Source organism: Rutidosis leptorrhynchoides, chromosome 4 (assembly GCF_046630445.1).
Source record: "Rutidosis leptorrhynchoides isolate AG116_Rl617_1_P2 chromosome 4, CSIRO_AGI_Rlap_v1, whole genome shotgun sequence".
Lineage (NCBI taxonomy): Eukaryota > Viridiplantae > Streptophyta > Magnoliopsida > Asterales > Asteraceae > Rutidosis > Rutidosis leptorrhynchoides.
This window is the reverse complement of record NC_092336.1, coordinates 283,993,181-284,020,925: the sequence shown is the minus strand read 5'-3', so window position 1 is coordinate 284,020,925 and position 27,745 is coordinate 283,993,181. Positions and strand designations below refer to the sequence as shown.

At 29.4% G+C, this 27,745-nt stretch overlaps 1 protein-coding gene across 1 annotated transcript in view; it reads left to right on the top strand.

Moving 5' to 3' along the window:
• The first annotated feature begins 529 nt into the window (after positions 1 to 529).
• LOC139841654 (uncharacterized) overlaps positions 530 to 27,745 on the top strand; it is a 54,485-nt gene continuing 27,269 nt past the window's right edge. The window contains exons 1-3 of the mRNA XM_071831862.1: positions 530 to 613; positions 717 to 794; positions 3,964 to 5,719. Coding sequence (XP_071687963.1) covers positions 530 to 613; positions 717 to 794; positions 3,964 to 5,719 — 1,918 coding nt within the window. The remainder of the gene's footprint in view (positions 614 to 716; positions 795 to 3,963; positions 5,720 to 27,745) is intronic.

Here is a 27,745-nt window from a genome sequence, read left to right as displayed (position 1 = left end):
CTAATAATGTATTTTGAGATTCATGTTTTCGAAACTGATTTTTAAGCCTGTTAAGTATCATTAACCATTATTAAAATATAATATAGAAATATATATCATAAATCATGTATGTAATATTCGAATATGTTATATGTTATGGGACTTGGGGTTAGATACTTTAGTAAGGAGATGATCTGTTTGTGTTTTTTGGTTTATTGATATTGGGATGGGATATAGGTTTGTGGGGCCAAACTCATTAGAAAAGCCTGCACAATCTTTATTGCACTCTTTTTACTCAGTATTTTTTTTTTGTATGAGATATGAGATTGACAGGTACAGTAACTCATATCTTCACCTAACAAAATAAATTCACCACACCACATCTTTTTTCTCTCAATCACAATCTAATTTTAAAGAAATTCCACTCCCTTCTCTAATTTTCGGCCGCCACTGGTCAGCCCGACGCCGACTTGTGTCTCTCTCACCACCGCTACCTTCCTCTTTTCCGTTTCTTTTTACTCAGATCCATAGTGTTAGTGGCAAGAGAGTAATGGTGATGGTGGAAGGGAGCCCTAGCAGTGGTAGTAAGTTGATGGTGGTTCTAGACGAAGATCGTGGTTGTGGTTGGCCGAAGGTTTAAATTGCTGGTGGACGATGGTAGTCACTGGTTTACTATTCATATCTTTATTTATTTGCCTAAATTATTATTCATATCTTAATTGCTTAAATATAAAAAGTTTATTATTTGGCGGCATAAGCTGGTGGCTGACGGAGGTCATTGGTGGCGGATGGTGGTTGATGGTGGGTGTCAATGGGTAAGTGGTGGTGGCTGAAGTTGTTTGGCGGCGGTGGTTGAAGGTGGTGGCCAAAGGTGGCAGGAGGTTTAGTGATGGTGGTGGTATGTGGAAGGAAAAGTGAAGTGGGGACTTAATATTAAAAAAAGGAAAAAGGGCGACAGTATAACAGTTGAAGGTGGGCTTTGTAGCCAATGGAAATAAAGTTTTTTTTTACGTTAATTAGTATATATATATATATATATATTTCATAAGAATTTTTGAATAAATTTTCTGTTAGTTAGGAAAATAATAATAATAATAATAATAATAATAATAATAATAATAATAATAATAATAATAATAATAATAATAATAATAATAATAATAATAATAATAATAATGTGAAAGTACATAATAATAATAATAATGAACTTATAAATCTTGATTGTAAATTTTTTATTCAATAATATAATTTAGCATGATCATGAGTTATCTGACTTAACTATGTTCCAAACCCCTATAAATGTCTTATTTATTTATAAGGGCATTTTATACGAGGCTTGCCCAGGGCATTAGAAAACGTTGGACCAACCCTGGTTATCATCTATTTCTATTTAATTTATATTTCTATTTTGAAATAAACATAAATTCAATACCAGAAAACTTGAAATAATAAATTATAACCAATGAACAACCCAAGTGCTAAAATTATTACAATCAAAATAGTTTCTGTTGATGTGAAACACAGCCAGAACGTACAACCAACAGAATAATGGATCAAACTTAATCAAGATTGTATGTATGATATGTGATTGAACACGATGGGTATAAACCCTAATTTATCAGCCGATTAAAATAGATTCGATAAGATAGGGTTGATAGATGAATGTATGCGAGTGTCTGGAACAAGGCTGGACATGGCTATAAAAGGTCAACTCACAACGAACATAAGCAACAGCTAGATGCCACTTGAGGCCCAACACAGAAACAAGCCCAAAGGAAAAAGAGCCCAGAGCAGAAAAGATAGCAAGCCCAAAGACCTACAAGAAAGGGCTAATCACACAATGAGAAGTAGAAGACCAACCATTCATGAAAGGACCCGTTCATATACATTATAAATGATTCACAATAGTTGATTACATTGCGAGGTATTTGACCTCTATATGATACATTTTACAAACATTGCATTCGTTTTTAAAAGACAAACTTTCTTTACATCGAAATTTGACAGGCATGCATACCATTTCATAATATCCACTATCCAACTATAAATTGATTTAATAATAATCTTTGATGAACTCAATGACTCGAATGCAACGTTCTTCGAAATATGCTATGAAAGACTGCAAGTAATATCTTTAAAATGAGCAAATGCACAGCGGAAGATTTCTTTAACACCTGAGAATAAACATGCTTTAAAGTGTCAACCAAAAGGTTGGTGAGTTCATTAGTTTATCATAATCATTTATTTCCATCATTTTAATAGACCACAAAAATTTCATTTCCAGTTATCATAAATATACGTCCCATGCATAGAGACAAAAATAATCATTCATATGGTGAACATCTGGTAACCGACATTAACTAGATACATATAAGAATATCCCCTATCATCCCGGGATCCTCCTTCGGACATGATATAAATTTCGAAGTACTAAAGCATCCGGTACTTTGGATGGGGTTTGTTAGGCCCAATAGATCTATCTTTAGGATTCGCGTCAATTAGGGTGTCTGTTCCCTAATTCTTAGATTACCAGACTTTAATAAAAAGGGGCATATTCGATTTCGATAATTCAACCATAGAATGTAGTTTCAATTACTTGTGTCTATTTCGTAAAACATTTATAAAAGCGCATGTATTCTCAGTTCCAAAAATATAAAGGGTAAAAAGGAAAATGAAACTCACCATACTGTATTTCGTAGTAAAAATACATATAACGTCGTTGAACAAGTGCAAGGTTGGCCTCGGATTCACGAACCTAAATTAATTATATATATTATGTGTTGGTCAATATTTATCTAACAAATTAGGTCAAGTCATAGTGTACCACAATCCTAATGCTCGAGACTAATATGCAAAAGTCAACAAAAGTAAATTTGACTCAAAATAATTTCCAAAAATCTATACATGATTAATATATAGTTTAAATATCGTCATTTTATATTTTTAAATATTTTTAAAAGATTTATTAGAGTAAATAATATAATTTATTTATTAATAAATAAAATTTTATATTAAATTTATATAATAAAATATACTTTTATATATATTAAGTAATAAAATTTATAGGGTTCATTTAATATCATAAAGATAATATGATAGGTATTATTAAAGTAAGTTATTACACGTAGTAAAATATGTTTGTATCACATATTTATTTGATAAAATAATATCTATAATGATAGTAAGTAAAAGTTGTATTATTTTGTAATAATAATAATTATTATAAAAATATCAATATTTATAATTACTAAGATGACATTATGACGCACCATTAAACTCGCAGCAATTTTCCAAACATGAGAGTACAACTTTCTCCAGCATACTGTTCGAAACGCGCGCCACGCGCCGCCTCTCAGGTCACCGGAATTTTTTTTTCTTTTTTTTTTCGTTCACTTTTTCTGTTCTTTTTCGCAGGTAGTATAACGGAGACTGTAGCAAGAGCCCTTGGGAACCAGAAACTCTGCTAATCTGCTATTTGCTGCTGTCTCTGAGCCGTTGGGTGCCGCTGCTGTCGGAACTCCCTTGTTTAAACAGGGCTGAGTTTGTTTTCTCTAACCCTTAAACTTCCTTTTTCTATAATCTTTGCTACTCTAATTTCAAGTTGGTTTTTGTTTGCATTTTTCTTTAATTGTTTTCTCAAATTGCATTTCTATTACCTGTTCTTTTATTGTGTAATTTTTAGGAGTTTTAGTTTTTATTTTTTATTTTTCCAGCTAGTAGGATCTTTTTATATTTATATATTTAGTTTTTTTTCTGATCTTTTATTTTTCATATTATAATTGTAGTATTTTTCCTTCTAATTTGTTATAAGCAAAATTTTTGGTTAGGTTACTTATAATTCTATATATAATATATATAATATAATAATTTACCTACTGTGGTTGGTGTAATTTTGTTTTATTTACTCCATGTTATTTATTTATATTTTTACTACTTGCTTATAGTTATTATTACTTTATCATATTTTCTTCTAGCTACTTGTAGTTTGGTAAGATAGACACTAGACGTTCTTATGATTTCTTGAGGTCATGTCCTTCTAGTTCAGGGGCGGGTAGGTCTATTGGGCCTAGAAGCGGCAATAGGTTAGCGAGGTTGGGTAGGATTAGAGTGGGTAGTTGGAATGTGGGAACTTTGACCGGCAAATGGTATGAACTGGTCGAGACTTTACGTGAATGCAAAGTGGACATTTTGTGCGTCCAAGAGACTAGATGGAAAGGTCGAGGGGCGGCTAGGATCAATGACTACAAGTTGTGGTTCTCGGGATCGAGAGTAGCTAGGAATGGGGTTGGAATCATTATTGGCCCACCCTACAACGAGTATGTTGTGGATGTAGGTAGACAGAGCGACAGGATTATGTCGGTTAGGTTGGTTATTCAGGAGGTGACTTACACTGTAATTTGCGCTTACGCACCCCATGCGGGCCGTGGAGATGCTGAAAAGAGACACTTCTGGGAATCGTTAGATGGGGTTGTGAGGATGTGCCCTCCGGACCACAGATTACTTATTGGTGGAGATCTCAATGGCCATATAGGATCTGATGTTGAGGGATATGCGGGAGTCCACGGGGGTTTCGGGTACGGAGCTAGAAATGAGGAAGGACTCTCTATTCTTGAATTTGCTGTTGCCCACGACTTGGCAGTTGTGAATTCGTTTTTCAAGAAGAGGGATGCTCAGTTAGCAACTTTTCATAGCGGAGGTCATAGTACCCAGATTGACTACATGTTAATTCGCAAAGGGGATCTTAGGACTTGTGGAGACTGTAAGGTCCCGACTGCCTTGACATGCTCCTCCCAGCACAGACTGTTGGTCATGGATTTGGTTCTCCAGAGACGGACCACCAAGAGTGTGAGACAAGTCCAACCTAAGATCTTGTGGAAGAATTTGAACGGAGAGAAGGCAGAGACCTTTAAAACCTCGGTTGTAGGTAGAGTGGATGCTGAATTAGAAATGGTATCCAATGATGACGCGCATCAATTGTGGAATTGTCTAGCGTCCTCCATTAGAGAGGTAGCCAAGGAAACCCTAGGTGTGGCTCTAGGTACATCTAGAGACCATAGGGCTGTTAGAGAATCATGGTGGTTCAGTGACGAGGTTCAAAGCAAAGTTGCGCTTAAGCAATTAAGGTTTAGGGAGCTCATCACTGGTGGGGAGGGGACTCCGACGGATAGAATTAGGGCTGTAGAGAGATATAAAGAAGCCAAAAGAGAAGCTAAGAAGGCTGTAGCCCTAGCAAAAGAAAATTCATATGAAGATCTGTATAAGAAACTTGACTCCAAAGAGGGAGCTAATGATATTTACAAGATAGCCAAAGCTAGGGAGCGAAGACGTATGGATCTTGATAACATCAAGTTTATCAAAAATGAAGATGGTCAAACTTTAGTTAAGGAAGACGAAATTAGGAAAATATGGGAAGAGTATTTCTCATCTCTCTTTGTAGGGGGAAGACCAGAGCGCCACGAGGACTTACAAGACGCTGATATAGAACAATGCCATAACAACATCGATTGTGAGAGGATTAGCGAAGAGGAAGTAAGATTGGCACTACGAAAGATGGGGAGAAATAAATCAGTGGGACCGGATCAGATCCCTATTGAGGCGTGGCGGTGCCTGGGCGACACTGGTGTTAGGTGGCTGACTTTCCTTTTTAACAAGACGTTTCGAAGCTCTAAAATGACTATGGAATGGAGACTGAGTGAGACTATTCCCATCTATAAGAACAAGGGGGATGCTCAATGTTGCGGTAACTATAGAGGCATAAAATTACTTAGTCATACTATGAAGCTTTGGGAGAAAGTGATTGAGACTAGACTTTGACGCGAAACCAATGTTTCGGAGAACCTGTAACGACCCGAAAATTTCCGACCAAATTTAAACCCTAATCTTTATATGTTTCCGACACGATAAGCAAAATCTATAATGTTGAGTCTAGAAAGTTTGAAATGTATAATTAGATAATCAGTTACCCTTTGATCATGCTCGACGATTCACGAACATTGTGTGTAAATAAAGATATAAATACATATATGAATACTATACATAAGCAATATTATATATAATGTAGTCTATATATATATATAAAAATGTATAAATGATAAATATTTAATATATGTTATCATAATATATTAATAATTAAAGTTAATTATAAGTTTGAATATAATGGATATATATCATTACTGTTATCATTGGTAATATTGATATCATTAATATTATTATATTTAATATAATATATATATATATATATATATATATATATATATATATATATATATATATATATATATATATATATATATATATATATATATATATATTCGATATGTGTAATTGATTATAATAGTATTATTAATATTATTATTATCATTAATAATATTAATATTATTATAATTAATAGGATTATTATTATTATCATTGTTATTATTAATTATCACTATCCTTTTTAATAATATTAGCTATTCATTATCATTAATAATATTATTATTACTAGCATTTTTTATAATTTTTTATTATTATTATTATTATTATTATTATTATTATTATTATTATTATTATTATTATTATTATTATTATTATTATTATTATTATTATTATTATTATTATTATTATCAATATTATTATTATTGTTATTTCTATTATTAATACTAATATATTATTATATTTAATATAATTAATAATCTATATTTACTATATTAAATATAAAAGATATAGAAATAGGGAAAAACAGATTCAGTACGCGTATTTAATTCTTCTGTTTCTATTTACCCGTGGATTTCTGTCGGGATAATTCAAGATACAAACAAATCGTGTTACAGTAACAATCATGTATATGGCACGTTATATACTTCTTGATGTTGTTAGAAGAATCAAACTCATTTAACAGATACGAGAAAACCGTTTCCCCTGTTCATATATTCATCTTCCTAAAATTCAAAATTTGAAACACTTTTAAGAATCTATAAATCCAGTTAGGATAGAAATCTTCCAAGTAATGTATCTGGAAAGTTTCGATCCTTAATTTTTCATATTCATCAGGAATTTTCGAAGTCAAATCTAATTTTCAAAAAGTCAAACGATGTGTTTATGGTGAAATTCGAACTTGTTTAGGTGTTTTGAGTTAAATTGTTGATGCAGATAGTTTATAGGGATGATTTAACATCTCTTTCATGTTATAAGTCTTATCTAAAACGCTCTTGAATTCAAAATCAAATGTTGTGTTCATCAAGCTTTTACGAGTACCAGTTACCTGTTTATTGTTAATTTTTTTTTTATATTTTCCTTTGTTAATCTAAATCACAAGTTTTAAATTTTGACTGTTTCATTTGAAAATTCTTAAAAACAAATAAATTACCTAGCTACTAGAATGGGAGATATTTCTGGGATTGGTTCAGTGTCGATGGTTAGGAAGAAGAAGGGAAACAGGAAACTTAAATAAATACAAATGCGTTCTAATAATCACAGAAATGTTAATACGGAGTAATGGTTAGAGAGTGTTGACGGGTATCGAGAGGTCGCGGGTTCAATCCCCGCTATGGGCGGTTTCTTTTTAAAGCATTTATTAAGGTAGTTTCTAAATTCTATTATTATTATTATTATTATTATTATTATTATTATTATTATTATTATTATTATTATTATTATTATTATTATTATTATTATTATTATTATTATTATTATTGTTAATTATTAATTATTATTAATTATAATTATTATTGTTACTATTAATTATTATTATTATTACTAATTATTGTAATTCTTACTATTATCATTATAATTAATAATATTAACCATTATTATTATGATTAATATTATTATCATTATTATTATTCTTATAAGTGTTATTAATATATTTATTATTGTTAAAGTTTATCATTTAAATATTATATTTATTATTATTAATATATGTATTATTATTAAGATTATCATTTATATAGGTATCATTAACAGTATTGTTATTATTAAAAATTTATATAATTATTACTAAAAGTATCATTATTTTAATTTATCATAGTTTTCATAAAAACTATTATTAATATTATCATTATTATTATTAGTAGTATTAAAATTTTTATTCTTATCATTATACTTATTCTAGTATTATTATAACTATTATTTTGTAAACAAAATATTGTTTATAGAAAAAGATATATAATACAAAACTTAACTATATTAATATTGTTATAGACAAAATAACATATATAAATTATTAATATAGAAATTTCACCACTAATAATAATATAAATTTTTTTTTTCGATTTCCATTACATGTATTAATATACATAATTGGATATAGGTTCGTGAATCCGAGGCCAATCCTACAATTGTTTAATGATGTTATATGTATTTTTACTACAAAATACAGTGTGGTGAGTATATAGTCCCTTTTAAACTCTAAATATTTTGGGATGAGAATACATGCATTTTATGATTTACGTTATGGACACAAGTGATCAAAAATAAATTCTATGTTGAGTTGTACCATGGCATATTTCTTTATACTTGGTAGCTAATATTTACATGAGGAATGTAAACGCGAATCCTGTTGATAGATCTATCGGGCCTGACAACCCCAACCGGGCTGGACGACCAGTTTTCAACGGTTGCACAGTACTTCGTTTCTGTATACTACACTTGGTACGGTGTAGCGATTATTTAAGAATATGCTGCGATAATTTAAATGTTAAGTATGGTTACCAAGTGCTCAACTACTTTTACATACACTTGCGAGTGTATTATGTTTAATTATATGAAATCTTGTGGTCCATAGTTATTACGCTGCCAGTATCAAACCTATATATCTCACCAACTTTATGTTGACGTTTTAAAGCATGTTATTCTCAGGTACGAATTAAGTCTTCCGCTGTGCATTTGCTCATTTTAAGGACATTATTTGGAGTCGATCATCGCAATGGGACCAAATGATAAGGACTTCGTCCGGATGGATTAGTAGCGGCCCTTTCAGTTGGTATCAGAGCGGTGGTCTTAGCGAACCATGTCTGCATTAGTGTGTCTAACTGATAAGTCGTTAAGATACATTAGTGAGTCTGGACTTCGACCGTGTCTTCAAGTCAAAAAGTTTTGCTTATCATTTCTAGTCGGAAATTATCTGTTTATCATCCTTAGGAGATTACCTGCTTATCATTCTTAAGTCTAGACACGTCTTACTGCATATAGTGCATCGATAGTGTATAGACAAAATTCATATCTTAGTGCATCTGTAGACTTGCCTGACATATGCCGTAGGTTCATCTGTAGTCTACGAAATCTTTAGTATTATATATATAGATATTCTATATAGCTAGAATATCATCTGATATCCAAAGATCATTCCACATCGAAGATCCTTTTCATCCACCAAATTGCCTTCTTGTCAATGAACCTGAAGCACTTACCGGCGAACCTGTTCGAGAAACCATTTTCTCTTTCATTTCTAGATTATCTCGTCACGATTATATACTATCCCATATTTCGAATCTTATTCATCCGCTAGCCCCAACTGTCAATCATCCAGGTGTAGTAGTAGAAGTTAACAAACTTCGCGCTCGCGTGACAGATTTGGAGAATATGGTGCGAAGGTTACAAACACCAGCAGCAGCATCAGCAGCATAATTAGCATCACCATCATCAACTTCAACAGTACTCTTATCACCCCCAATCACAACCGTGTCGTAAACTTCAACATCATAATCTGTACCTCGGATATCAACCTCACACGCCTCAATAACCCCATCTGTACTTCGTGTATGATCTTCATTCTACATATCATTCTACATCGATTATCTTCGCTTTACGTATTGTTTTACCTCATTTATCTTCGTTCGACATGGCGATTATGTAATCTCTAATATTTTAGAGATCATATAATCTAGTAATAACGATAAATCAAATGAGTTTAAGATCCTATTGACTCATTAAATTCATAATTACATCTGAAGAAAATATATATGCAAGTATATTTTCATAAAGATTGTAATTAAAAAAAAAATTTCTTTCGTACAAACTATTAATGATGAAAATATTTTAACGGGTAGGTAGTACCCGAGGAATATTTATGATTTCACATTAATAAGTTACACTGTACATTCTTCAAATCTGATTCAATGATTATTTACTATCCTATTTACAACCACCGATATACGTATCTGTTCACCACAAAATAACCACTTCCATTCAAATTTCATATTTGGATTTTGACCTATCAGAATCCAACAAGTGGCATAACGAAGAAAACATTGGACAAATAAAAAGTGTTAGAAACAAACGGATTAACTAATTGAAATATTGTTAAGATTCCACGCTAACTGTTCCTAGCTAACTGTTCCCAGCTAACTGTTAATTTTGTTACATTTTATTGCAATTTAATTTAATTGTCATTTAATTTCTGTTATTTACTTTTACGCACTTTAAATCGGGACACACGTACATAATACGTCAGATTAATTCTGAGACAATACGTTGTACATGGGTCATGATATATATATTTATTTATTTTACGCACTATAAATAACGGGACACGTATACAAGGTTTCGATCTATCATATCGACCCATCTATATATGTATTTCGGAACAACCGTAGACACTCTATATGTGAATGTGGGAGTTGGTTATACAGGGTTGGAGTTGATTCCAAAATATATATATGGTTTGAGTTGTGATCAATACTGAGACCGGTACACGGGTCATGAAACGTATAAATTAATTTGAATATTATATATTTAATTTATATATGAATTTATTGGACCATTGGACAATCGGACTATTGGACTGCTAACTTTGGACAATTAAAATGACTTAAAATTATGATTATAACATATGAAACTAAATAATTCTTCAAGTTTGCCACTTGATTTTATCTTAAACCTCATTTGTACCTCAACAGTTACAATCCGCGTTCAAATCTTTCATGATTTTTGAAAATACCTCAATCGAGAGGTTGAATCAACCGCACTTCATCTACGGAAGAAAAGATTGTTACATATAGTTATGCACCCGAAAAACTCTTGAACCCAAAGTCATGGTTTAACACGTACCTGTGTTGAATCCTTTACCATTCACTAGCAAAAACAGCCTTACGATTTCTTCTTCAAGGTAGTCAATTTTTGTCACAGCTCCAGCAAGTTAACTTCGACTTCTCAGTAAGACTAGTTTTATTATAACCTCGATATATATATATACGTTGTCTTTTCGCCATCGTTACCGGAGAACATTTTATATCCCACTATATTACCACCAGCGTTTAATCATCTAAAAACACAATTCTCCTGAAATCACCTCGGTTTGATAACCGATGACCCAGATCCGTTAACTTTGAGAATGCTGACGAAGCAGCATGTTGTAGATGGTTTTAATGACCAAAAGTTGATGATAAAGAATGGAGTATTGGAAACACTTAATAGAAAATTTAGTACCAAAAAGCGGATTATGCGAAATTATGAAGGAAGCCGTAGACAAATCACAAAGAATAAGTTTGACTTTAAAGGATCCAAATGATTCAGTGTCTACTGAAACCGTTAGTAAGAACCCTACTCTTTATTCTAAACCTTTCCAGATGATATTCATCATCATCATCATCATCATCATCTTATCTTAGATATTATAAGATATCTTCATATCTTTTGTTATACATATTCTCCATATTTTCGGAGATATTTTTACAACTATTCTTATCTGAAATCATTTATCTCGCCGTAATATCTGCGTTATAACATAATAGAAACTGTGTTAGTTTCTAAATTCTGAAACCTCCGAGTTAAAATATGAATGTTTTGAAGTAGTGTTGGGAACTGATGCATGGTTTAGTATAATATAATGACACTTGATCAACGTCATTATATTACAGTAAGTCATGTTGAGTTTCTAATGGAATGTGATGATTCACAGTACCATCATCATGTGCTATGTTACACGGCTCTTACATTCTAGCTAATCTCTAAACATATTAAGAAAATATTTCTTGATGATTCGGTCTTTTTCAGGATATTCTGGTAATTTGACAAATCAAAACCGTGCCATTACCATTTCTTTCTAAGAGCATTAGCTATGTTCATTCCAAATTTCATATCTACGAATTCCGGATCATTACTCGCTTGACTTGAGGACGGGAATAAGAAACGAAGGGACAAAGCCCCGAAATAGAAATTGGGGAAAAAATCGCAGCAATTAGGAGAGAGCATTAACTGTGGATGACAATGATTACAAAAGACAGAAGCAGGAACATCGAAATATAAGGGAAGATATAAAACCCAACAACCACCCAGAAATTACAAACCGTGTATATCAATATGTATTGCAACGTAAAGACACGGGAGAATTAAAAATATTATAATTCCAAGGAAATGATAGAAGTGAATAGATTCTTCTGGCGGTAGATGAAAGAGAGGAATGAGAGATATGAAAGTTAGAAGTATAACAAGAATCAGAACGGGATGGAGCATTTTGAAGAATACCTTAAGGTATGAATTGAGGAGGAAGAATAGAAGATGGGAGATATGGAAGATATAGGAAAGAAGGGAGTGAATTTATAGTGAAATATCCGACAGAGAAATCAAAACAAATTGGCGCATTAAATCAGAGAAGATCATAATTTTCTTATTCGCCGAAGAATCAAATCTTTTAGATTTTCAAGATTTTCTTTTAAATCCCTTAAATTCCGGAAATTCCATGTGACTACGTCAAAAGTTAAATCTCTATCTCAATCTCTTGTGACAACTTCACTCGTACGCTTCACATAATCGAATTGTTTTACCACTATTACTAAATGGTGATAAAACTCTAGCTATTAATTCATATTCGTCATAAAAACATTTTATTATTATTCATGACGATCTCGATCAAATTTTGGGGACGAAATTTCTTTAACGGGTGGGTACTGTAACGACCCGAAAATTTCCGACCAAATTTAAACCCTAATCTTTATATGTTTACGACACGATAAGCAAAATCTATAATGTTGAGTCTAGAAAGTTTGAAATCTATAATCAGATAATCAGTTACCCTTTGATCATGCTCGACGATTCACGAACATTGTGTGTAAATAAAGATATAAATATATATATATGAATACTATACATAAGCAATATTATATATAATGTAATCTATATATATATATATAAATGTATAAATGATAAATATTTAATATATGATATCATAATATATTAATAATTAAAGTTAATTATAAGTTTGAATATAATGGATATATAAAATTACTGTTATCATTGGTAATATTGATATCATTAATATTATTATATTTAATATAAAATAAATAAATAAATATATATATATATATATATATATATATATATATATATATATATATATATATATATATATATATATATATATATATATATATATATATATATATATATATTTGATATGTGTAATTGATTATAATAGTATTATTAATATTATTATTATCATTAATAATATTAATATTATTATAATTAATAGGATTATTATTATTATCATTGTTATTATTAATTATCACTATCCTTTTTAATAATATTAGCTATTCATTATCATTAATAATATTATTATTACTAGCATTTTTTATAATTTATTATTATTATTATTATTATTATTATTATTATTATTATTATTATTATTATTTTTATTATTATTATTATTATTATTATTATTATTATTATTATTATTATTATTATTATTATTATTATTATTATTATTATTGTTATTACTATTATTAATACTAATATATTATTATATTTAATATAATTAATAATCTATATTTACTATATTAAATATAAAAGATATAGAAATAGGGAAAAACAGATTCAGTACGCGTATTTAATTCTTCTGTTTCTATTTACCCGTGGATTTCTGTCGGGATAATTCAAGATACAAACAAATCGTGTTACAGTAACAATCGTGTATATGGCACGTTATATACTTCTTGATGTTGTTAAAAGAATCAAACTCATTTAACAGATACAAGAAAACCGTTTCCCCCTGTTCATATATTCATCTTCCTAAAATTCGAAATTTGAAACACTTTTAAGAATCTATGAATCCAGTTAGGATAGAAATCTTCCAAGTAATGTATCTGGAAAGTTTCGATCCTTAATTTTTCATATTCATCAGGAATTTTCGAAGTCAAATCTAATTTTCAAAAAGTCAAACGATGTGTTTATGGTGAAATTCGAACTTGTTTAGGTGTTTTGAGTTAAATTGTTGATGCAGATAGTTTATAGGGATGATTTAACATCTCTTTCATGTTATAAGTCTTATCTAAAACGCTCTTGAATTCAAAATCAAATGTTGTGTTCATCAAGCTTTTACGAGTACCAGTTACCTGTTTATTATTATTTTTTTTTTATATTTTCCTTTGTTAATCTAAAGTCACAAGTTTTAAATCGTGACTATTTCATTTGAAAATTCTTAAAAACAAATAAATTACCTAGTTACTAGAATGGGAGATATTTCTGGGATTGGTTCAGTGTCGATGGTTAGGAAGAAGAAGGGAAACAGGAAACTTAAATAAATACAAATGCGTTCTAATAATCACAGAAATGTTAATACGGAGTAATGGTTAGAGTGTGTTGACGGGTATCGAGAGGTCGCGGGTTCAATCTGTGACAACCCAGAAATTTCCAACCAAATTTAAACTTTATCTTTATATTATTTCGACACGATAAGCAAAGTTTGTTAAGTTAAATCTCAAGAATTTTAAATTGTGTTCATACATTCATTATAACCTCGACCAAATTCCGACTTTTCACGAACCGTTATATATAAATAAATATGTATATATATATATGTATATATATATTATAACTTGAGAATATTAATAAAGTATTAAACGTATAATACTTTACATGAACGTATTTGTTTCAATATGTTTATCGATGGAATTAGAAGATAATATCAAATGATTGATTTATCAGATACATTATGATATGATTACGGGTCTATGTTATGAGGTCCACTGTGATTTAAGAAATCTATTCTTTTTGACAACATTCGGAAAATGGTAAAGTGATTTATAAGTAAGAACGTGAAGTGTAAATAACTTAGATGTTGGATATCGACAAGTTAAGTAACTCGATATTTTTCATTAAGATGATTTCATACGTTTATTTAACCTTTGAACTTTATCTCATGCTTCACCAACAAACTGTAATTTAAAAACTTGAAACCTATTATGAATATATATGATTCTACTTTTCTAAAACATTTTATGATATAACGATTTCCATTATTTTAACCTTTAAACAAAATGATTCTTAAAAATATATTTGGTTTTGGAAAACAAAATTATTATATTTATTTGATTTAGTTTCAAACGTACAAAAACGTTTTCAGTTTAAAAAGAACTTTATTATTAAAACGTATATAACTTTTATAAATATCTAGAACCACTTTTGACAACTCATTACTTAACCAGTATGATAAAGATAACGATATTTATATTTTATTTTATTAAATATATATAACGATTTAAATTAATATTATATATATTTATACGCGTATTATACGTACATAGTTTTATACTTTTACTATACTTAAACTTTAGATTTACTTTATTTTTACTTTACTTTAACTTTAATAATTCACTTTAATAATTCATACTTTAATAATTCACTTTAATAATTCATACTTTAATAATTCACTTTAATAATTCACTTTAATAATTCATACTTTAATAATTCACTTTAATAATTCATACTTTAATAATTCACTTTAATAATTCAAAAATCTATTATAAATAGAATTCAATAGGTTTCATTATTTCATAGAAACTTGAAAATATTTTTCTCTAAACTCTCTCAATCGATTTACATATATATATTTACTCCGTATTATTTCAAGATATTATTAGTATACATAAAATATTACGTCAGAGTGCTGTCCGAGTGATTTCGAAATTGTTTTTCGAATGGGATTGGATTAAGGAAATTATGGGTTATAGCTATGGAGGTGATTGGGTATGGTTCATGAGTATGCTCGTGAGGTCAATATAGTGTTTATCATCTCTGTTACGTCTACGTACCTTTCCTGCAATATTGAATCTCAATATTGATACGTGAGTACTCATAATTTAACTTTTACATACTAATAGTGTATCCCTGACTAGTGCTCGAGTATATAGGATTATGCATGTTTGTACTTTTGATATTGCCTTTAGTTAGGTTATGTTGAATCCTGAATTAGTTATATATGCGACTGAGATAAGGTATAAGATATGCATGTCGTTGGAAATCTAGCGAAAAATTAAGAACTTTTCATTTAGATATCGAATGATTTCGATGAACGGATTTGAAGTTATAGTCCATTGAATTTTTGTATTATTATTAAAAATGATTATTATTATCGTCGTTATTATTGTCGTTCTAGTTTTATCTTATTATTATTATTATTATTATTATTATCTTTATCAATAAAAGGATTTATCATTAAAAAAAATTGTTATTTTTTTTATTATTACTATCGTTATTATCGTTAAAGTTATAATTAGTATTATTATTATTATCCAATTATTATTATTATTATTGGTATTATTATTATTATTATTATTATTATTATTATTATCATTATTAATATATATATCATTATTTAAAAATGGTTATTGTTATTGTTAATATTATTATTACTATATTATCATTAAGATAATTATTAGTATTATCGTTAATAATGTTATAGTAACTATCATTATTAATATTAGTGTAATTAAAACAAATATTTGTAACACCTAATTATTTTGATTACTATTATTATCATTATTACGAACACGATATAAGAGACGATTAAAAGCAATTAAACGAAACGATTAGGAAATAATGGGTAAGAGTATCATGATGAAATTAAAATATTATAAGATATTGATTTAGATAAAATTATCGTTCTTATTATTTTTATCATTACTATTATTATTAAAATTATCGTTAGTATTAAAACTATCATTTTAACAAAAATTATCATTTTAATAGAAATGTCATTGTTACTATAAAATATCATTATTATTATTATTTTAAATAGAATTATTATTTTAAAGATAATATTAAAAATTATCGTAAATATTAAAGTTATCATAATTAGAATTATCGTTTTATCATAATGTCATCTTAGTAATTATAAATATTGATATTTTTATAATAATAATTATTATTACAAAATAATACAACTTTTACTTACTATCATTTTAGATATTATTTTATCAAATAAATATTTGATACAAACATATTTTACTACGTGTAATAACTTACTTTAATAATACCTATCATATTATCTTTATAATATTAAATGAACCCTATAAATTTTATTACTTAATATATATAAAAGTATATTTTATTATATAAATATAATATAAAATTTTATTTATTAATAAATAAATTATATTATTTACTCTAAAAAATCTTTTAAAAATATTTAAAAATATAAAACGACGATATTTAAACTATATATTAATCATGTATAGATTTTTGGAAATTATTTTGAGGCAAATTTACTTTTGTTGACTTTTGCATATTAGTCTCGAGCATTAGGATTGTGGTACACTATGACTTGACCTAATTTGTTAGACAAATATTGACCAACACATAAATATATATAATTAATTTAGGTTCGTGAATCCGAGGCCAACCTTGCACTTGTTCAATGACGTTATATGTATTTTTACAACGAAATACAGTATGGTGAGTTTCATTAATCCCTTTTTAAATGCTTTTGCAATATATATTTTTGGGACTGAGAATACATGCGCTGCTTTTATAAATGTTTTACAAAATAGACACAAGTAATCGAAACTACATTATATGGTTGAATTATCGAAATCGAATATGCCCCTTTTTATTAAGTCTGGTAATCTAAGAATTAGGGAACAGACACCCTAATTGACGCGAACTCTAAAGGTAGATCTATTGGGCCTAACAAACCCCATCCAAAGTACCGGATGCTTTAGTACTTCGAAATTATATCATGTCTGAAGGAGGATCCCGGAATGATAGGGGATATTCTTATATGTATCTAGTTAATGTCGGTTACCAGGTGTTCACCATATGAATGATTATTTTTTGTCTCTATGCATGGGACGTATATTTATGAGAACTGGAAATGAAATTCTTGTGGTCTATTAAAATGATGGAAATAAATGATTATGATAAACTAATGAACTCACCAACCTTTTGGTTGACACTTTAAAGCATGTTTATTCTCAGGTTTTAAAGAAATCTTCCGCTGTGCATTTGCTCATTTTAAAGATATTACTTGGAGTCTTTCATAGCATATTTCGAAGAACGTTGCATTCGAGTCATTGAGTTCATCAAAGATTATTATTAAATTAATTTATAGTTGGATAGTGGATATTATGAAATGGTATGCATGCCTGTCAATTTTTGATGTAAAGAAAGATTGTCTTTTAAAAACGAATGCAATGTTTGTAAAATGTATCATATAGAGGTCAAATACCTCGCAATGTAATCAACTATTGTGAATCGTTTATAATTTATATGAACGGGTCCTTTCAGTTGGTATCAGAGCGGTGGTCTTAGAGAACCAGGTCTGCATTAGTGTGTCTAACTGATAAGTCGTTAGGATGCATTAGTGAGTCTGGACTTCGACCGTGTCTGCATGTCAAAAGTTTTGCTTATCATTTCTAGTCGGAAATCATCTTCTTATCATCCATAGGAAATTACCTGCTTATTATTATTAGTCTAGACACATCTTGCTACATTAATTGCATGAGTATTGTATAGACAAAATTCATATCTTAGCGTATCTGCTAAATCATATCTTATCGTATCTGTTACTTTAAACTTTGCCTGACATATCCCGCAAATTCCTCCGTAATCTATGAAATCTTTTGATCTCTATATATAGATATCCTATGTAAATAGAATACCACCCGATAGCCGAAAAATCATTTTATATCAAAAATCCTTTATCCAATCGTACGAAATGGAATTTCTCATCAGTTCAAGTCACTCGGATTCTGAAATGGAATCTCACTCAAGCTCCGAAAGCAGTGTGACCGGAATGGATCAACCAATCAGTCATCACCTATTCTGGATGAATTGGGGATGGGTTCGTAGCCTCCTCAATCATTGGAAATAAGAAGAAGGCGATCCTTTCCATCCACCACATTGCCCTCTTGGCGAAGAACCTGAAGCACTTACCGGCGAACCTGTTCGAGACACCATTTTCTCTCTTATTTCCAGGGTATCTCGTCACGATTATATACTACATCAAATTCTAGATTTTATTTATCCTCTCGTTCCGACCGACAATCATCCTGGAATAATAGAAGAAGTCAACGAACTTCGCGCTCGGGTAGTGGCTTTGGAGAATATGGTGCAGAGATTACAAATACCAGCAGTAGCACCAGCAGCATAACCAGTACCACCATCATCAATGCCAACAGTACCATTACCACCTCCAACCACAACCGCGTTGTAAACCTCAACTTCACAATCTGTCCCACTAGCATCAACGTCATACGCACCATAGATACCAAGGAGTACCAACAACAATAACTGACGAAGCATTAATTCATAACTTTATTGGAGAAACATTCCGCGGCGATTATATAATCTCTAATGTCTTAGAGATTATCTAATCTAGCACTAACCATAAATCAGTTAAGTGAACCAAAATGATAGAAGGAAGAGTAGAAACCCTGACAAAAATGGTGTGTGATTAACAAGTTAAACTTGTTTTACCAACAGCATCAACAGTACCGTCAGCGTCACCAACATCGTTAGTACAGTCAACATCAGAATCAACAACACCTATAATATCACAAACTCCATCAGTTCAAGAATCACTGTGGACATCATTACGAATCAATAACATGTATATTGTATCAAAAAGTTATGAAGAATTAACTCATTCCCTCTGAAGAAATTATATACATATTATATATATATATATATATTTTGAAATAAAAAATAAATCTTTCCGTGCTAAGTTATTGTGTGTGAATCTTAACTACTCGGTTAATTCATATTACAAATATGCAATAATGTATGTCCCTCGCCCGCGACTTAACCATCGTTAACTACAATCTCTGTCTCAATTCAACAAATTCCAATTCCTAATAAATCAAGTATATATTTGATTTTACACTTCATCATTGATGTAACCGAAACTTTTCAGATAACATCATTCGTACTTTGCGAAGTTCACAAGAATTTAACGAAAAACAACATCACATCTCAACAAATAACGAAGTATTGATTCATAATTTCAATATTATTGAAGAAATACTTATGTAACCTCTAAAGCCTTCAAGGAATTACTTAATTCTAGTTCCAACCGTAAATCGAATGAGTTTAATTTAGTATTAACTCATTAAAATCTATGTTACATCTGAGGAGAATATATACATATATATTTTCATAAAGACTGTAATAAAATTCTTATGTACAAAATATTAATTGTGAAAATTTTTTAGCGGGTAGGTAATACCCGAGAGATATATATAAATTCATAATTAATATGTTACATTCTTCGAATCAGATTAAGCAAATTATCAATTATACTTCCTACTTTCACAATAATATACATTCTTTCATAGAAATCAAAACAACCATACTAATTCAAACCCAATTACATATTCTGATTTTAAAATTTCAGAATTCAATTCGAGATATAACCGGTACCATCACTTTTAGATTCTTACATCTTTCAAAGCTATACTTTGACTTCAAAAGTGTGTTAGAACATCAAATGTATACAAACAATTACAATCTGTGTTCAAACCCTTCGAAAATCTCTGAAGACACTTCAAATAATGAGCAATCGAGATGATGATCCAACCACATATTACCCACAGTTATGTACTTAAAAAGCTCTCGAAACCAAAGTCATAATTCAACACATATCTGTGTCAGATCTTTTGGCATTTATTAGCAAAAAAATAACCTTGCAATTCCTTTGCAAAGTAGCAAATTATATCACAGCTCCAGCAAGACAACTTCGATTTTTTCATTCGGAGTAGCCTTATCATAATTTTGATATATGTGATTACCCTTTTGTTACCGGAGAACCTTTCATATTCCACCACATTAGCAATAAACTTACCAACAACTTCACTGATCTTGAGCATTCCGAAGAATCTTTATATTTATCGAAACCTCATCATTTACTCATCTGCCTCTTGTAACGAGAATTGCCATACGAATCATTGGGAATTAGCAATCAGTATTTTGAAATCTCACAGCATGTTGACGCCAACAGTTATACATAATGTCTATTTCCAAGGCTTACATACTTCGAATGTGAAGTTTCTGAAAAACACTCTGAACTGCGAACTAGTTCTCGAAATGCTGATGAAGCAACAAAAACTGTAAACGACCTTAGCAGTAAAAAGTTTGATGATAAAGATTAGTGTATTAACAAAGCTCAGAAATAGAGAAGTTTTGGAACTGGAAAACGGATTGAGCAAAGTATGAAGGAGGCTGTGGACAAATCACAAAGACTGAACCTGCCTTCAAAGAATCCAAATGATTCAGTGTCTGCTGAAGTCATTAACGAATACCTTGCTCCTGACACTAAACCCTTACAGACAATATTCTTCATCATCCTATGATATTAGAGATTCTAAGATATCATCGTATCTTTCATTATAAATATCCTCCATATTTCTGAAGATATTTCCATAACTATTCTTATCTGGAATCATTTATCTCTTTGCGCTATCTGTATTACATCAAAAAGGAAACTGTTTAGTTCCTATACTCTGTAAACCTTTGAGTTTAAAATATGAATGTTTTTGAAGTAGTGTTGGAAACTGAAGCATGAGTTAGTATAATATAATGACACTTGATCAACGTGATTATATTACAGTAATTCATGCTGAGTTTCTAAATGGAACGTGATGATTCACAGATCATAACATCATCATGTGCCATGTTATACGACTCTTGTATTCTATTTAACCTCTAAAATATCAAAAAAAAAAATATTTCTTGATGATTCGGCCTTTTCCAAGGTATTCTAGTAATTTGACAAGTCAAGATCGTGCCATCACAATTTCCTTCCTAGAACATTAACAATGTTCATTCCGAAATTCATATCTGTGAATTCTGGACCATTACAAGCGGTGCTTAATCGCAAGAAGAAGAAACGAAAGGACAAAACTCTGAAATAGAAATTGGGGTATAAATTGCAGCAAATAAAAGAGAGCATTAACTGTGGATGACAATGATTATAGAAGATAGAAACAGAGACTTTGAAATATAAGGGAAGATATAAAGCCCAACGACAAATCAAAAATTATAAACCATATATATCGATGCAAATAGCAATATAAAGACACGGGAGAACTAGAAACACTATAAACCCAAGAGTATAGTAGAATTAAATAGATTCTTCCGGCGGTAGATGAAAAAGAAGAATGACCGATATGAAAGTTATAAGTATATCAAGAATCAGAACTGGATGGAGCATATTGATGAACACTTTAAAATATGAGTTGAGGGGGAAAGAATAGAAGGTGATCAAACATGACTAGGAACTTAGAAATTAACAGATTTAACTCACACAATGACGGAATAAGTGAATCAAACCCTCTAGTAAATAGGTTAAGCTTTTTGGGATTAATTTAGTCATACCATAACTAAATCAAGTGTGATTAGATCAACACCTAGAGCTATTATTCACTACCTGGGTAATTTGGGTTGAGAGAGAATCGGAGGAGCTCACCAGATCTGAGTGTGTGTAACAAATGAGAGGTTTAACCTAAAATGAAGAACATAAGACTTTATATACCCCTGCTGTTGACTCACCCGTATGATTCATCCATCACACATACGAGTTGGCTTCATCAGCCGTACGGGTGATCACTCACTCGTGTCTTCTCATTTAGGTTGTAATTGTGACTTAGCTCAGTATCAACCGTGCGTATGAGCCTATCAGCCGTACGAGTGAGGCTTCACTCGGACGTCTGACTAAGTCTAACATAGTCAAACATCAAAATCTTGTTCCTGTAGTTGCTGTAACCACATACAAACACGGATAGGATAATAACGAACAATCATGGTGGCCTGTAAACTGTTGTACCTGCAATGGACGTGGGTAGATGTCTAGGGACTTGCATAAAATGCATCAACAGAAGGTGTGAGTTGTAAGAAAACGAAGGAGGTGAATTTATAAGAAAATCTCCGACGGAACAATTAAAATGGACGATCGCATTTAAAGCGAATCCTAATTCCTTTTGTTACCGGAGAATCAAATCTTATTACAAAGATTTTGATCAAATCCCTTGAAATCTGGAAATCAATCATATCTACGTCAAATGATAAGATGAATCTACACTTACTCATTTCACTCTTCTATGTTAGCTTCATTCGTACTCTTCATATAAATGGATTGTTTATCCAAATTATTCGCTGATGATAAAACTCTAATTTTCAGCCTGTATGCATCATGAAAACATACTTATTATCATTCACGACCTTTCCACTCAAATTTCGGGACGAAATTTCTTTAACGGGTAGGTACTGTGACAACCCAGAAATTTCCAACCAAATTTAAACTTTATCTTTATATTATTTCGACACGATAAGCAAAGTTTGTTAAGTTAAATCTCAAGAATTTTAAATTGTGTTCATACATTCATTATAACCTCGACCAAATTCTGACGATTCACGAACCGTTATATATAAATAAATATGTATATATATATTATAACTTGAGAATATTAATAAAGTATTAAACGTATAATACTTTACATGAACGTATTTGTTTCAATATGTTTATCGATGGAATTAGAAGATAATATCAAATGATTGATTTATCAGATACATTATGATATGATTACGGGTCTATGTTATGAGGTCCACTGTGATTTAAGAAATCTATTCTTTTTGACAACATTCGGAAAATGGTAAAGTGATTTATAAGTAAGAACGTGAAGTGTAAATAACTTAGATGTTGGATATCGACAAGTTAAGTAACTCGACATTTTTCATTAAGATGATTTCATACGTTTATTTAACCTTTGAACTTTATCTCATGCTTCACCAACAAACTATAATTTAAAAACTTGAAACCTATTATGAATATATATGATTCTACTTTTCTAAAATATTTTATGATATAACGATTTCCATTATTTTAACCTTTAAACAAAATGATTCTTAAAAATATATTTGGTTTTGGAAAACAAAATTATTATATTTATTTGATTTAGTTTCAAACGTACAAAAACGTTTTCAGTTTAAAAAGAACTTTATTATTAAAACGTATATAACTTTTATAAATATCTAGAACCACTTTTGACAACTCATTACTTAACCAGTATGATAAAGATAACGATATTTATATTTTATTTTATTAAATATATATAACGATTTAAATTAATATTATATATATTTATACGCGTATTATACGTACATAGTTTTATACTTTTACTATACTTAAACTTTACCTTTACTTTATTTTTACTTTACTTTAACTTTAATAATTCACTTTAATAATTCATACTTTAATAATTCACTTTAATAATTCATACTTTAATAATTCACTTTAATAATTCATACTTTAATAATTCACTTTAATAATTCACTTTAATAATTCATACTTTAATAATTCACTTTAATAATTTATACTTTAATAATTCACTTTAATAATTCAAAAATCTATTATAAATAGAATTCAATAGGTTTCATTATTTCATAGAAACTTGAAAATATTTTTCTCTAAACTCTCTCAATCGATTTACATATATATATTTACTCCGTATTATTTCAAGATATTATTAGTATACATAAAATATTACGTCAGAGTGCTGTCCGAGTGATTTCGAAATTGTTTTTCGAATGGGATTGGATTAAGGAAATTATGGGTTATAGCTATGGAGGTGATTGGGTATGGTTCATGGGTATGCTCGTGAGGTCAATATAGTGTTTATCATCTCCGTTACGTCTACTTACCTTTCCTGCAATATTGAATCTCAATATTGATACGTGAGTACTCATAATTTAACTTTTACATACTAATAGTGTATCCCTGACTAGTGCTCGAGTATATAGGATTATGCATGTTTGTACTTTTGATATTGCCTTTAGTTAGGTTATGTTGAATCCTGAATTAGTTATATATGCGACTGAGATAAGGTATAAGATATGCATGTCGTTGAAAAGCTAGCGAAAAATTAAGAACTTTTCATTTAGATATCGAATGATTTCGATGAACGGATTTGAAGTTATAGTCCATCGAATTTTTGTATTATTATTAAAAATGATTATTATTATCGTCGTTATTATTGTCGTTCTAGTTTTATCTTATTATTATTATTATTATTATCTTTATCAATAAAAGGATTTATCATTAAAAAAAATTGTTATTTTTTTTTATTATTACTATCGTTATTATCGTTAAAGTTATAATTAGTATTATTATTATTATCCAATTATTATTATTATTATTGGTATTATTATTATTATTATTATTATTATCATTATTAATATATATATCATTATTTAAAAATGGTTATTGTTATTGTTAATATTATTATTACTATATTATCATTAAGATAATTATTAGTATTATCGTTAATAATGTTATAGTAACTATCATTATTAATATTAGTGTAATTAAAACAAATATTTGTAACACCTAATTATTTTGATTACTATTATTATCATTATTACGAACACGATATAAGAGACGATTAAAAGCAATTAAACGAAACGATTAGGAAATAATGGGTAAGAGTATCATGATGAAATTAAAATATTATAAGATATTGATTTAGATAAAATTATCGTTCTTATTATTTTTATCATTACTATTATTATTAAAATTATCGTTAGTATTAAAACTATCATTTTAACAAAAATTATCATTTTAATAGAAATGTCATTGTTACTATAAAATATCATTATTATTATTATTTTAAATAGAATTATTATTTTAAAGATAATATTAAAAATTATCGTAAATATTAAAGTTATCATAATTAGAATTATCGTTTTATCATAATGTCATCTTAGTAATTATAAATATTGATATTTTTATAATAATAATTATTATTACAAAATAATACAACTTTTACTTACTATCATTATAGATATTATTTTATCAAATAAATATTTGATACAAACATATTTTACTACGTGTAATAACTTACTTTAATAATACCTATCATATTATCTTTATAATATTAAATGAACCCTATAAATTTTATTACTTAATATATATAAAAGTATATTTTATTATATAAATATAATATAAAATTTTATTTATTAATAAATAAATTATATTATTTACTCTAAAAAATCTTTTAAAAATATTTAAAAATATAAAACGACGATATTTAAACTACATATTAATCATGTATAGATTTTTGGAAATTATTTTGAGTCAAATTTACTTTTGTTGACTTTTGCATATTAGTCTCGAGCATTAGGATTGTGGTACACTATGACTTGACCTAATTTGTTAGACAAATATTGACCAACACATAAATATATATAATTAATTTAGGTTCGTGAATCCGAGGCCAACCTTGCACTTGTTCAATGACGTTATATGTATTTTTACAACGAAATACAGTATGGTGAGTTTCATTAATCCTTTTTTAAATGCTTTTGCAATATATATTTTTGGGACTGAGAATACATGCGCTGCTTTTATAAATGTTTTACGAAATAGACACAAGTAATCGAAACTACATTATATGGTTGAATTATCGAAATCGAATATGCCCCTTTTTATTAAGTCTGGTAATCTAAGAATTAGGGAACAGACACCCTAATTGACGCGAACTCTAAAGGTAGATCTATTGGGCCTAACAAACCCCATCCAAAGTACCGGATGCTTTAGTACTTCGAAATTATATCATGTCCGAAGGAGGATCCCGGAATGATAGGGGATATTCTTATATGTATCTAGTTAATGTCGGTTACCAGGTGTTCACCATATGAATGATTATTTTTTGTCTCTATGCATGGGACGTATATTTATGAGAACTGGAAATGAAATTCTTGTGGTCTATTAAAATGATGGAAATAAATGATTATGATAAACTAATGAACTCACCAACCTTTTGGTTGACACTTTAAAGCATGTTTATTCTCAGGTGTTAAAGAAATCTTCCGCTGTGCATTTGCTCATTTTAAAGATATTACTTGGAGTCTTTCATAGCATATTTCGAAGAACGTTGCATTCGAGTCATTGAGTTCATCAAAGATTATTATTAAATTAATTTATAGTTGGATAGTGGATATTATGAAATGGTATGCATGCCTGTCAATTTTTGATGTAAAGAAAGATTGTCTTTTAAAAACGAATGCAATGTTTGTAAAATGTATCATATAGAGGTCAAATACCTCGCAATGTAATCAACTATTGTGAATCGTTTATAATGTATATGAACGGGTCCTTTCAGTTGGTATCAGAGCGGTGGTCTTAGAGAACCAGGTCTGCATTAGTGTGTCTAACTGATAAGTCGTTAGGATGCATTAGTGAGTCTGGACTTCGACCGTGTCTGCATGTCAAAAGTTTTGCTTATCATTTCTAGTCGGAAATCATCTTCTTATCATCCATAGGAAATTACCTGCTTATTATTATTAGTCTAGACACATCTTGCTACATTAATTGCATGAGTATTGTATAGACAAAATTCATATCTTAGCGTATCTGCTAAATCATATCTTATCGTATCTGTTACTTTAAACTTTGCCTGACATATCCCGCAAATTCCTCCGTAATCTATGAAATCTTTTGATCTCTATATATAGATATCCTATGTAAATAGAATACCACCCGATAGCCGAAAAATCATTTTATATCAAAAATCCTTTATCCAATCGT